This window comes from Carlito syrichta, unplaced genomic scaffold (genome assembly GCF_000164805.1).
Source record: "Carlito syrichta isolate Samal-C Ts95f unplaced genomic scaffold, Tarsius_syrichta-2.0.1 Scaffold315803, whole genome shotgun sequence".
NCBI lineage: Eukaryota > Metazoa > Chordata > Mammalia > Primates > Tarsiidae > Carlito > Carlito syrichta.
In genome coordinates, this window is record NW_007259899.1 from 113,867 (window position 1) to 126,211 (window position 12,345).

The window sequence follows — 12,345 nt, forward strand, 5'->3', positions numbered from 1 at the left end:
CTGGGTGACAGAGTGAGACTCCGACTCAAAAAAAAAAAAAAAAAGTCCTGAAAAGGAAATGTTTTGCCGATGTCGAGGAGGTGATACAAACAAAAAGAAACCCGGCAGAAACACTAAAAGACATCAAAGCCGATGAGTTCAAAAACTGTTTAGAGCAGTGGAAAAAGCACCTCGGTAGGTGTAGTGCATCAAATGGAGAGTACTTTGAAGGTGACTGATTTTTAAGCATGTAAGAATAAATACACATTTTAAAATAAATAAATTCCATTTTTTGGGGAGTCCCCTCTTGTAGAGTGGTGATGAAGACAGATGGGCCCTGCTCTCCATGGTCCATTCTAATGCATGCTTATCTTCTGGGACCACTTCTGAGCTAAATGGTGCAGGGTCATTCACTCAGCCACTCTGAGCTTCAGCTAAGTGCTGTGTTAAGTGAGATAATGCACACTAGGTCGGAATGCATTGGTGACTTCTAGAGAATTCCTTATTCATATCTGTTGAATGGGAAAGCCTTAGAATATTCCATGGGAATCTCCAAGGCCATCTCCCAAGAGCCCTGACGCTAGAAACCACTGCAGGAGAATAGTACACCAGGGGCAGAGACCACTGTCAGCAAAGCCCAGGGATCCCAGAAATCACTGCTTCCCACCCACCCAGTAACCTGAAAGAGACCAGCTGCTGTCAGTTCCCATGTAAGTTAGGTGGGCAGTGGGTATAGGAGAGATGCAGGGAGGTGAATCTGGTTCATCTTTCTTCTTAGGCATAAAATCATTTAATCTGAAGAAGATAACAGTCAAATTTATTGACTGAGACAAAGCAGAGGTTACGACCTCAAAGGAGGCCTGGAATTTACCTGCAGGAATTTCTAATTTTAAGGAATCAATACATATTTGACTTTAGTTAGTTAAAAATAAAAAGCATGCAAATTGACTAGTCTTTCCCCTAACTTTCCACATAATTGAGCAACTGGTGTGTGAATACAAATGTGAAGTTGCAGATACCTTTCACAGCCTAGGAGCCTATTTTCCTGGCTCTGTGTGCAACCAAGCCGCACGGCTGTTTCACAGGTCAGTCTGCACACCATTTAAAGCTGTATAAATCACGCCAGACAAGGTATTGAAAAATACAAAGTTACTAACTAGCAGTACAGCTTATGACGGTACCTTCACTGTCATCACTGTCCTGAGGTCCATCCAGATCTCTGGGTCTCTTCATCACAGGTGGTGCACAGAGAGGTGGGGCCAACAGTTGCTCTAACTTTTTTTCATACAACTTTCTGGTGGAAGCTGAGGAAGAATGTAGACAGCAAATTAAATAGTTCTGGTTTTGTATGGGATCAAACTGGGTTCAAGGTATAACTCAGATGTTTATTCTTGTCCCTTACATTAGTACTTAATTATGGTTTTAAAATAATGTAGACTCTATAGCTACTCAATTCACTCCTTCCCTTCCACAAACACTTAGATGACACTTCCATAGATTAGCCAGGCATTGGATACATCTGAGAACAAGAAAGGGCTATCTATGAGGAACATTGATGATAAATACAAAGTCTGACAATTAAGTTCACAAACTCATTCTAGAAAAAGAGCTCCATACCTTATTGCTGAATATCACTATGGTCACCTTCAAAGTACTCCCCTTGGGAAACTATGCACCTGGTCCACCCATCAAAGCAATTTTGGAACTCTTTTTCTGAAATGGCCATCAGAGCTGTCGTCATGAGAATGTTGGAATTTGAATTAGAGCAATGAACAAACATTAAATTTCTTGTTAATCTTGCCAAGAATGAAAGTGAAATCAGGAACATTTTAGTTCAAGTTTATGGGGATAATGCCATGAAGAAAATGGCAGTGTACAAATGGATTAAACGATTTTCTGAGGGAAGAGAAAGTGTCACTGATGAAGAGAGGTCAGGATGACCAGTAACAAGCATAATTGATGAAAGCATTGCAAAAATTCATCACCTTGTGCATCAAAATAGTCATCTGGCTGTGAGACACATAGTAGATCAAATAAACATCAACAGAGAAACAGGAAACTCTTAAATTAAAATCTTGGCATGAGAAAGGTGTGTGCAAAAATGGTCCTGAAGGAACTCTTGCATCATGACAATGTACCAGCTCACACAGCACTGTCTATGAGGGATTTTTTAGCCAGTAAACAAATAACCTACTCACCTGATCTGTCCCTAATGACGTTTTTCTTTTATTTATTTATTTATTAATTATTTTTTTGAGTTGGAGTCTCACTCTGTAGCCCAGACTGGAGTGCAGTGGCCGCTCCCAGCCACTGCAGCCTCAACCTGCTGGGCTCCGGCGATCCTTCCGCCTCAGCCTTCCAAGTAGCTGGAACTACAGGCGCGCACTACCATGCCCGGCTAATTTTTTATTTATCGTAGACATGAGTTCTCACCAAGTTGCCCAGGTGGGTCTCGAACTTGCGGGCTCAGGTAATCCACTCACCTCAGCCTCCCAAAGCACGGGATTACAGGCTGAGTCACCGAGCCCAGCTGACTTTTTTCTTTATCCAAAGATAAAGGAAACATTGAAAGGAAGATAGTTTGATGACATTCAGTACATCAAGGTTAACACAACAACAGCTCTCTGGCCATTCCAGAAAAAGAATTCCAAAATTGCTTTGATGGGTGGACTAGTTGCTGGCATTGTGCATAACTTCCCAGGGGCAGGACTTTGAGGATAATGGTAGTGATATTCAGCAATGAGGTTAATTGCACTTTTTCTAGGATGAGTTTGTGAACGTAATTATCAGACTTTTTGTTTGTTTGTTTTTTGTTTCTTGAGTTGGAGTCTCACTCTGTTGCCCAGACTGGAGTGCAGTGGGCGCTCCCGGTCACTGCAGCCTCGACCTGCTGGGCTCTGGCGATCCTTCCGCCTCAGCCTTCCAAGTAGCTGGAACTACAGGCGCACGCTACCACACCTGGCTAATTTTTTGATTTATTGTAGAGATGAGGTCTCACCAAGTTGCCCAGGCAGGTCTCGAACCCACGGGCTCAGGCAATTCATTCACCTCGGCCTCCCAAGGCACGAGATTATAGGCTGAGCCACCGAGCCCGGCTAATTATCAGACTTCTTACATCAATAGTTAACATATACTAAAAACAAAACAAACAAACAAACAAAAACATAATAAACAGTAACTGGTTTTTCATTGTTGAAAATAAACCACTTTCCTCTCTCTGCATCAGACCTACTGATCTATAAGCAGAATCTGGGTATATTTATCACCTCTGTCTTCTTTATGGTTTTCTGTTTTCTCTGTTTTCCTATTTCTATTTTAATGGTGTTTACTGATAACATACTGCTTATGTTCTTTCTGTTGTAAGTTGTTCTAAGTCTTTGGAGGTAACCTTTATTGTAAACAATAAATGACTAGTTAATATTTGTGGTATACTGTACACACACAATACTGGGCCAGGAGAAAATCCGAGTGTCTCAAGTTGGTGCCGCAGTTCCCAGTCACTCAGACACTTCACATCCCCCATGGTGAGAGAAGTCTGGCCTCTTTTCTGACAGGAATCCCTGAAATAGTAAAACACTAAGTTCATTAAGACAGCCTTACAGATAAGTCCTACAATTTTACCAGTCAACAAAAGTGTTTACAACCCAATCTCGCCATTTTAGGAGAAGCACAGAGAATACAGGAAAAATCCACACTTTTGTTTTCTGCTGTAATTCCCTGCTGGGATTAGTTGTCTCAATACATAATACTGGATGAGTGTCCTTTTCCCCTGTGTCTTCGGGGTTCAATTATTTATAACTTTTCTATTCAACTAATGTGAGAAAAATCTTCTGGACAAAATGAACAAATATTTCCATTACTGCTCAAGAACTCTGAGTCAAACTCCAGCTCTGGGAAGATAAGAAGTTAATTAAATATGAAAGAGCTGAGAGAGATTTTTTAGTGAGTTAAATAAAAGTTATTTATCCCTGCCCTCCTTTTGATGAGAGTACAGAGAGTACAGAGCATTCAGTTATTGCAAACAGTAGTAGTTTTCACACTTGTAATTTAACTCTGAACATAACGAGATGGTAGTTTTTAATTAACCGCCAGCTGACTTTGTAATTGCTGAATTGGCATTTGAAAAAAGTCAGCAATTCATTCCCTGGTACACAAATTGATTTATATAGATTTACGCAAGTCTTGATATGGCTTTCCAAACCTGCACAGCCTCAAGTTGAATTAGTTTTATTCAGTTGATCCCCTGATCCTCCAAAACTGACCTTTCTACCTACTTAACAAAATCTTGAAAACGACAGACCCATTTGTCAAAGCTTTTAATAGAGATTTTCAATTTCAGAGTTTTAAAAAAAATTATTATACCTCATTTCTATCATGTTTCAAGGCTTTTTAATATTGCAGTGAAAACAGCAGCAAGATAATTACATAGCATAGGAGGATCTAGACCAGTTTTAAGTAATGACTTTGCTTTTATTGGTGATCAATCAATGTCCAATTAGGAAGAACACTGTATACAAGCTAGAAAAAGTCATGAATTGTTACATATAATAGGGTTGTTCCAGAATTCCTAGTTTGACAGTTCTCTTCTTTAAAGCTATGATTCAAGGAGAGTTGCATTCTAGCACGCAGTAGGTACTTAGTAATAGGTACTTAGTAAATGTTAGTTTCCTCCTTTTTGTTATGTTCAGGAAACTGAATTAACACTTTAAAGCCAGAAGGAAACAATGCTATAAAGAAAAGGGACAATCACCTCAGCACCTAAGGGTTTTTTTTGGTTTTTTTTTTTTAATACTGAAAGCTAGTTTAGGCAGATCCTGTGACATTTGTTCCCAAGAACAGCTGTCTGTTGTTTCACTGGCTTCCCAAAAATAACCTCCAAAAGAGCCCTCATCAATTTCAAGTGACACTAGACAATTGCCTAGAGGGAACACACATACGGAAGAAAAATATTCAAATGGAATCCAACTGGATGATTAATCCACTTACCCCTTCACATGGTTATCTAAAGTCTATGCAATCGGGTTGGTTACTAACACTGGGTAAGTTTCACCCTAGGGTTTCCACTAGCAACCAATCCCTTTTTGCCTGTTAGATAGTATGGTGATCATAATACTGACAGTGTGACATCAGTAACCCCCATAGCAACAGATTGATGTGCAAATCAGATGATTAATTAAACCTAAGTTCAAACAGAAGGAGATACTGGTCGACTTCATAGGCAGACTGCCATGATAAAATGTCAAGAGATGCAGAGAAGTTATCATTATGCACAGAAAGCAGGGAGCTGCTATCAAACCAAATGGTGCCAAGAAACTGGGGAGAGAAAGGAGAAATCAAACAAATTCAAATATCTAGTCCACCCATCAAAAGGCCCACGCTAGTACATGGGTAATGTAGGAAAATGAGAAAGTGGAAGTAACCTAAATTAATTTGTTAAGGATTGTTCATTTAAGAAAATATTCAGGATGGTGTGCACATAAATAAAAATACATTGCAGAAGTCTGATGGTTTGGGCCTTTTCAAAGCATTTTCATATCATCTTGTTTCATTCTCTGGACACCCCTATAAGACAGTTGAGACAGATATCATCTACATTGCAAAAGGCTACTTGTTGCTTTATTTTGTTTCAAGAAAGCTATGTCAGACTATTAGTTTGCATCTTTCAAGAAAGACTGCTTAGATTTTAAAAACATTTATGTAAAACAAAATGTAACTGTGAGAAAACATAATGCCTTGATTAAATACCAGGGACACAGGGAGTCATCTGAAAGGGGTGATGAGGACAGCGGAGCCAGCCTGCCTAGAGTCAAACCCCAGCTCCATCATTTACCAGCTGGGTGACGTCACATCGAGTAAGTTACTAACTTCATTGTGTCCCCTCTTCTTCATCTGTAATGGAGATCGCAGTGGTACCTACCTCAAAGGGCTGTTATGCTATTCAGTGAGTTATTAATATAATACACATAAAGTGCTTGGCAATACTAAACATTATGTAAATGTTTTCAAAATTTTTCTATTCATGAGTCCCAGCCTCAGAAAATTTCCAGGTCCAGTCTCTTCCTCAAAAGGTTCCATCTCAATGATACTTGCCCATGAGAGCCCATAATTTCAACCCTTTCCAGATTCTGGGAAAAATCTGAGCATCTTTGGGTGAATGGTTAGAAAGACTCACTGAGTGCTCCCAGGCTGTGGCTCAGAGTTTCTGAATACAGCATCAGTTTCCAAACAAACATGTAATGCAAACATTTGCCAGCACACAAACATCATATTCACCAAACAAAGACTTGGAAAATTGACACTTTGTTTCACTCAAAGCAAATAAATGATAGGCTTGGGTTATTAGGATGCACAAGCATTTTGTTTACATTTCCCAGAATTGCTTTCAACAAAAAAGCAGCCAGCAGGTGGAACTGCTTCCATTTAAACAGGCTATTGGGAAGAAACAGCATTTCTAAAATATTTTCATGTTTAAAACTCTGGGGTTTAAAACAAGCCAGGCTGAGAAAGATTAAATCAAACGATCTCAACCAACATCCATGGGTTGAGGCCCCTGTTATTTGCAAATTATTCTGTCTGAAGTTATTCTCTTAAAGATCTACAAGCATATTCTTGATTCTACTGCCAGCATAATTTCATTTAAGAATTCCCACACTCTGCAGTACGCTGAAATATTTGGTTTCAATGTCTGCAGCACCCCATTTTCCTGAGTTTTATCTGTGTAGTCCTGGGCATTGGCTTGCTTTTTGTTTTTTATTCTCTCCATGGCTGCAAAGACATTTTATTCCATTTCTTGAGGGAAGCAAGTTTTAATTGCCAATCGACTAGGTATTCAACATGATAAGGTATCTAAACCCTGAGAGCTTCCTCCTTTCATTAAAATGTAGATCCAATTTCTCTTCCCTTAATGCCACATGCTGTTATTAAACCGAAATAACGGAAATAGTAAAAGCCAGATGTCACTTCTGTCTCAGGTTTGATGTGGGGCACAATTTCCTCTCCTCAAATTTAATCTGCCAGTTATTTACTAACCCCATTCTTTGGAAGAATGCACAATTTAAATGTAAATGCAATTTACATAGGGGAGCAGATACTAGATTTGCAGTTTCAATTGCCAATAGCCATTTGCAAAGGGGAAAATCAACTAAAGCAAAGATCAGCAGCTGTCAGTCTAAAGTCTGCATCACTCACCATTCTCAGATCACTTTCCTTCTGAAGGCACCTGCCTCTGAGCCTCAGCCAAGCAGGCAAAGCAAGTGCAAAATGGAGGCATTTCCCCAGACATTTCAAGCTAAATTTACTACTGGGGGAACGAGGGGAAGGGGAAGTTTGGGTTTCAATGAGCTAATTTGGTGGGCATCATTGTTGAAATCATTAGCTGACCAATTTCTTTCAACAATTATTCATTAATCATCTCCTATGGGACAGGCATTAGGCTTGAGATACCAGAGAATATAAATATGCAAAAGCTATAGTCCTTCTTTTTTTTTTATAATATATATATTTTTTGAGTTGGAGTCTCACTCTGTCGCCCAGACTGGAGTGCAGTGGCCGCTCTCGGCCACCGCAGCCTCGACCTGCTGGGCTCCAGCGGATCCTTCCGCCTCAGCCTTCCGAGTAGCCGGAATTACAGGCATGCGCTGCCACGCCCGGCTGATTTTTTGATTTATTGTAGAGATGAGGTCTCGCTGCCCAGGCGGGTGTCGAACCCGTGGGCTCAGGCAATCCACTCACCTCAGCCTCCCGAAGACGCGGGATTACAGGCTGAGCCACCGAGCCCGGCTCAGTCTTCTTAAAGAGTAAAGAAAATAAATAATTGCCAACACTAACAATAATAATAATATGTTAACTGAGTGCCCCGGGGGCCCAAAAGCAGAAGTCCCTCAGGGTCCAAAGTTTCATTTAAGGTGGAGACTTCCAGGATGAGCAATCCTTTGTTTTATAAACGAGGGGCTGGGGACAGAAGTTCTAGAGTGTAGATCAGAAGGGAAAGGAGTCAGGCTGGATAGGTTGGGGCCAATTTGTGAAGGATCTGGGGGGATGCTAAGGGGCTTGGCCTTTTGCCTATGGGCACATTTGGAAATTTATTAGTGGGACATGTTGCAATTAAATCTAGTTTGATACTGAGTGGAGGGTGAATTAGTAGGGAAGAGTCTGGAGGCTCCAGGACTCTTTGGGGGTTATTATAACAGTCTAGAAACGAGATGATTCAGTTTGGGGAGGACCAGAGAGGAAGATACATGATTCATAAATGATTTAGGAGGCAGATAATAGCCACAACAGGATGTCTGATTCTGTGTTTCCTCTTCACTTCACTTGCACAGGCACCACCTCAGTACAAATCTTTTGTCTCAGCTATGAATCTGCTTACATAAGGAACCATATGGAGTTTGGTCTACACAGTACTGACACTTAAAACATTATTCTGCACTTGTCTAGTCAACCCTTGATTATTCACACTACTTGAAGCCAGCAGCAACGCAGATAATCCATAACTCTCTTCTATTTGGCTTTGAAATTAATTACACCTTTTAGAGAAAATTGGCCTTCCTAATTAATCCTTCTTAGGTTAATATTAAAATTAGCTAATATTCTCGGAGCCCACGCTAGTTGGCGGGGGGTGGGGGAGTGAGGAAGGGAAGGGCAGGGAAGGGGCCCAGGATCAGACCTAACAACAGGAAGAGGTCACCTCCACATTAAAAGTCAAACCAGCTGGGCTCGGTGGCTCAGCCTGTAATCCCGCGCCTTTGGGAGGCTGAGGTGAGTGAATTGCCTGAGCCTGCAGGTTCGAGCCCGCCTGGGCAACTTGGCGAGACCTCATCTCTACAATAAATCAAAATGAGCCGGGCGTGGTAGCGCGCGCCTGTAGTTCCAGCTACTTGGAAGGCTGAGGTGGAAGGATCGCCAGAGCTAAGTAGGTCGAGGCTGCGGTGGCCGGGAGCGGCCACTGCACTCCAGTCTGGGCGACAGAGTGAGACTCCAACTCAAAAATAAATAAATAAATAAAAGTCAAACCATCCACAGAGCTCAGTGGGCCAGGTCTAGCTTCTTGAGAGGTGGTTGAATAATTAGAGACTCTAGCCCCTTGAGAATCCAGTTACTGAGCACCTACTACACACTGGCACCTTGCTAAGGCTAAAGATCAGAAGAGGAAAAGAAGCCACCAGTTTAATGGGGAAGATGGGAGAGTAAACGGATCGTTTAATCAAACACAGTGAGGATTCTGGCAGAACCATCCTCCCTTCAAGAGAATAAGGCCCGAACAAGGCTAATGGAGAAAAAAAAGTCTGTATATAACAAAGGGGAGACGTTGCTTAATTGCCATTTTATAAACATAACAGCGAATACGCTTTTAATGAAATGAGTGCATATAATTTCTTCTTTCAGTAACCCAAATTAGTAAATTCTTCTAATGTGAAATACGATGTGGTCTTCCCTAGCAATGATTAAACTATAATACTCCAGTCCCAAGGTTTCCTTGGCAGTACCTGAAGCTGCCATGGATGGTAGGAGGTACATGGATGCCCACTCCAGGGCAGCCAAAACAACTCCACGCTCACCTACCTTACATGTTGGACTCCTCCCAGGCACGGTGGCTCATGCCTATAATCTCAGCACTTTGGGAGGTTGAGGTGAAATGATTGCCTGAGCCCATGGGTTTATGACCAGTCTGGGCAACATGGTGAGATCTTGTCTCTACAATAAATTTAAAAAATTAGCTGGGTGTGGTAGATGGAGCACACCTGTAGTTCCAGTTACTTGGAAGACTGAAGCCGAAGGATCACCTGAGTCATGAGTGTGCCACTGTACTCCAGCCTGGGTGACAGAGTAAGACTCTGACTCAAAATACATACATACATACATATATAAAAATAAAAACTCATGTCAGACTCCTGTAAAGATCATTTAAAGGAAAAATTTCAGGACTGTACAAAGAAAGCTACCCATCTACCCTGTTTTCTGAGCTGTTGCTATAAAACAAAATGATCCTAGCCTCCGCTCCTGTCATGAGGACAAATCAAACTTTTGCAGACCTCATCTCTACAGTAAATCAAAAAATTAGCAGGGCGTGGTAGCGCGCGCCTGTAGTTCCAGCTACTTGGAAGGCTGAGGCGGAAGGATCGTCAGAGCCCAGCAGGTGGAGGCTGTGGTGGCCGGGAGCATGCCACTGCACTCCAGTCTGGGTGACAGAGTGAGATTCCAACTAAAAAAACCCACAAAAAACAAAAGATAAGTAGATGGATATGGCTGAACCAGCTTGCAGAGAGTTCCAGGCTTTCCAGTGAGGGTGCTTAGACCCTTAGGTTCCTTCCGATTCCAGGATCCTTCCAGTTTGCCAGTGATGGGCTTCCCCCGGAGGCCTCTGAAGGAGGGCACTCAGGAATGACTGCAGGGCTGTGGGGAAGAGTAATCTAGTAGTGCAGGGCAAGATGGAAAAGACAGGGCAGGAGGAGAGAGGCAGCGGGCCCCTTGGTCCAGTCTCTGCATGAAATGACCATGAACAGTAGCAGAGGAAATGCAGAGAGGCTTTGGATTACCAGAATCTCCGACCAGGAGCTCATAGCAGTACCCATAAGTGCCACAGAAGTTCAGAAGCAGAGAACAATCACCACTGAGTGGGGGAGCAGGGATGGTATTCAGGGAAGCCCCAGAGGACCTCGAGAGGCAATTTCAGAGTGGTTGGGAGCACAGGCTCTGGGGTCAGACTGCCTTCGGTTGTATCCTGGGCTTTTGTGTCACTGCCTCCATTTATGTCACTTACTAGCTGTTACCTGGGCCCTGGCTTTCAAATCCATGGAATGGAAATAGAGTAATAATAGCACATTCTCCCAGAATCATGGAGGACTGAGTTAATGCATCTTGGTGCTTAAAACACTGCTTTCTTTATTTTGTTTGTTTTTGGGTTTTTTTGAATTGGAGTCTCACTCCTTCTCCCAGACTGGAATGCAGTGGTACGCTCCCGGCCACCGCAGCCTCGACCTGCTGGGATCCAGCGATCTTTCCACCTCAGCCTTCCAAGTAGCTGGAACTACAGGTGCACGCTACCACGCCCGGCTAATTTTTTGATTTATTGTAGGGATGAAGTCTCGCCAAGTTGCCCGGGTGGGTCTCGAACCCGCGGGCTCAGGCAATCCACTCACCTCAGTCTCCCAAAGGCGCGGGATTACAGGCTGAGCCACCGAGCCCGGTTAACACTGTTTTCAATAAATGCTCATGGTAAGTGCTCAAAAGTATGAGCTGTGAGCAAAGCCCCAGTACTACGTGATGGTACTAGGATCTCATGCGAGGATTCTTGCTGGGGAGGATATCCCGCTGGTAGGAGGGTCATCTTCCCACTTCATTTAGTATCTTGGCCCACTCCAGAAACTGGAAGTAGCTTCTCCTCAAAATAAAGACCAGTCAGGGATTTGCTTCTCTCAAAGGAACATTTGAGAGAGAGAGAGAGAAAAGAGAAGAGAAGAGAAGAGGAAAGGAGAAGGGAGGGGAAAGAGGAGAGGAGAGAAGTAGCTAGGGAAGAGAGGAGAGGAGAGGCGAGGAGAGGAGAGAGAGAATGAGAACACACTAGAGGGAATGGGCTTACATTGCAGTAAAAGGAGAATGTTGCTGAGCATAAGGAGCAAACTCATGTGATAAGAGACCACACAGGCCAGACTTGGTGGCTCAGCCTGCACTACCAATACTTTAGGAGGTCGAGGTGAGGGGATTGCCTGAGCCTGTGGGTTCGAGGCCAGCCTGGGCAACTTGACGAGCCCTCATCTCTACAATACATAAAAAAAAAAAAGTAGCTGGGCATGATAGCATGCGCCTGTGGTTCTGCCTACTTGGAAGGCTGAGGTGGAAGGATTGCCTGAGCCCAGCAGGTCAAGGCTGTGGTGGCCGGAAGCGTGCCACTGCACTCCAGCCTGGGCGACAGAGTGAGACTCCGATTCAAGGAAAAAAAAAAAAAAGAGAGAACAGACAATCCAAGATGGAGAGAGTGTTGTGGATGTCCACTCCTATCCTTAAAACTAAGAATAGTTGAATTCCCATGGCTTAAAGGAGACTCTGTACCAGCAAGGATCTGAAGACAGCCACATATCTGTAACAAAAAAAAAAAGGACAGAAAAATAGCATAAAATGGAAAAAGAATGAGGCTAAGAGAGATGGAAACCCTAATGGCCTATACTTTTACTGTACCTGCAGGCAGATCTCCAATTTGACCTAGCTTTCTAGCAGCCACACACCAAAAAACTCTAGTCAATTCCATACTCATCTAATGAAAACAAAACAACTGCTCCAGAGAATAAGAACTGCTTCTGGTACTAAGAAGTGTGGATGTTTCCTGAGGATCCTCTGAGTGTGGAAGGCAATTGGTTGACTGGCAAGGAA

At 42.8% G+C, this 12,345-nt stretch overlaps 1 protein-coding gene across 1 annotated transcript in view; it reads right to left on the minus strand.

The window, feature by feature from the left end:
• The window catches only part of LEMD1 (LEM domain containing 1), a 34,168-nt gene extending 30,666 nt beyond the window's left edge, over positions 1-3,502 (minus strand). Inside the window, 2 exon segments of the mRNA XM_008073274.1 lie at positions 1,161-1,283; positions 3,421-3,502. Coding sequence (XP_008071465.1) covers positions 1,161-1,283; positions 3,421-3,502 — 205 coding nt within the window.
• Positions 3,503-12,345: the final 8,843 nt, after the last annotated feature.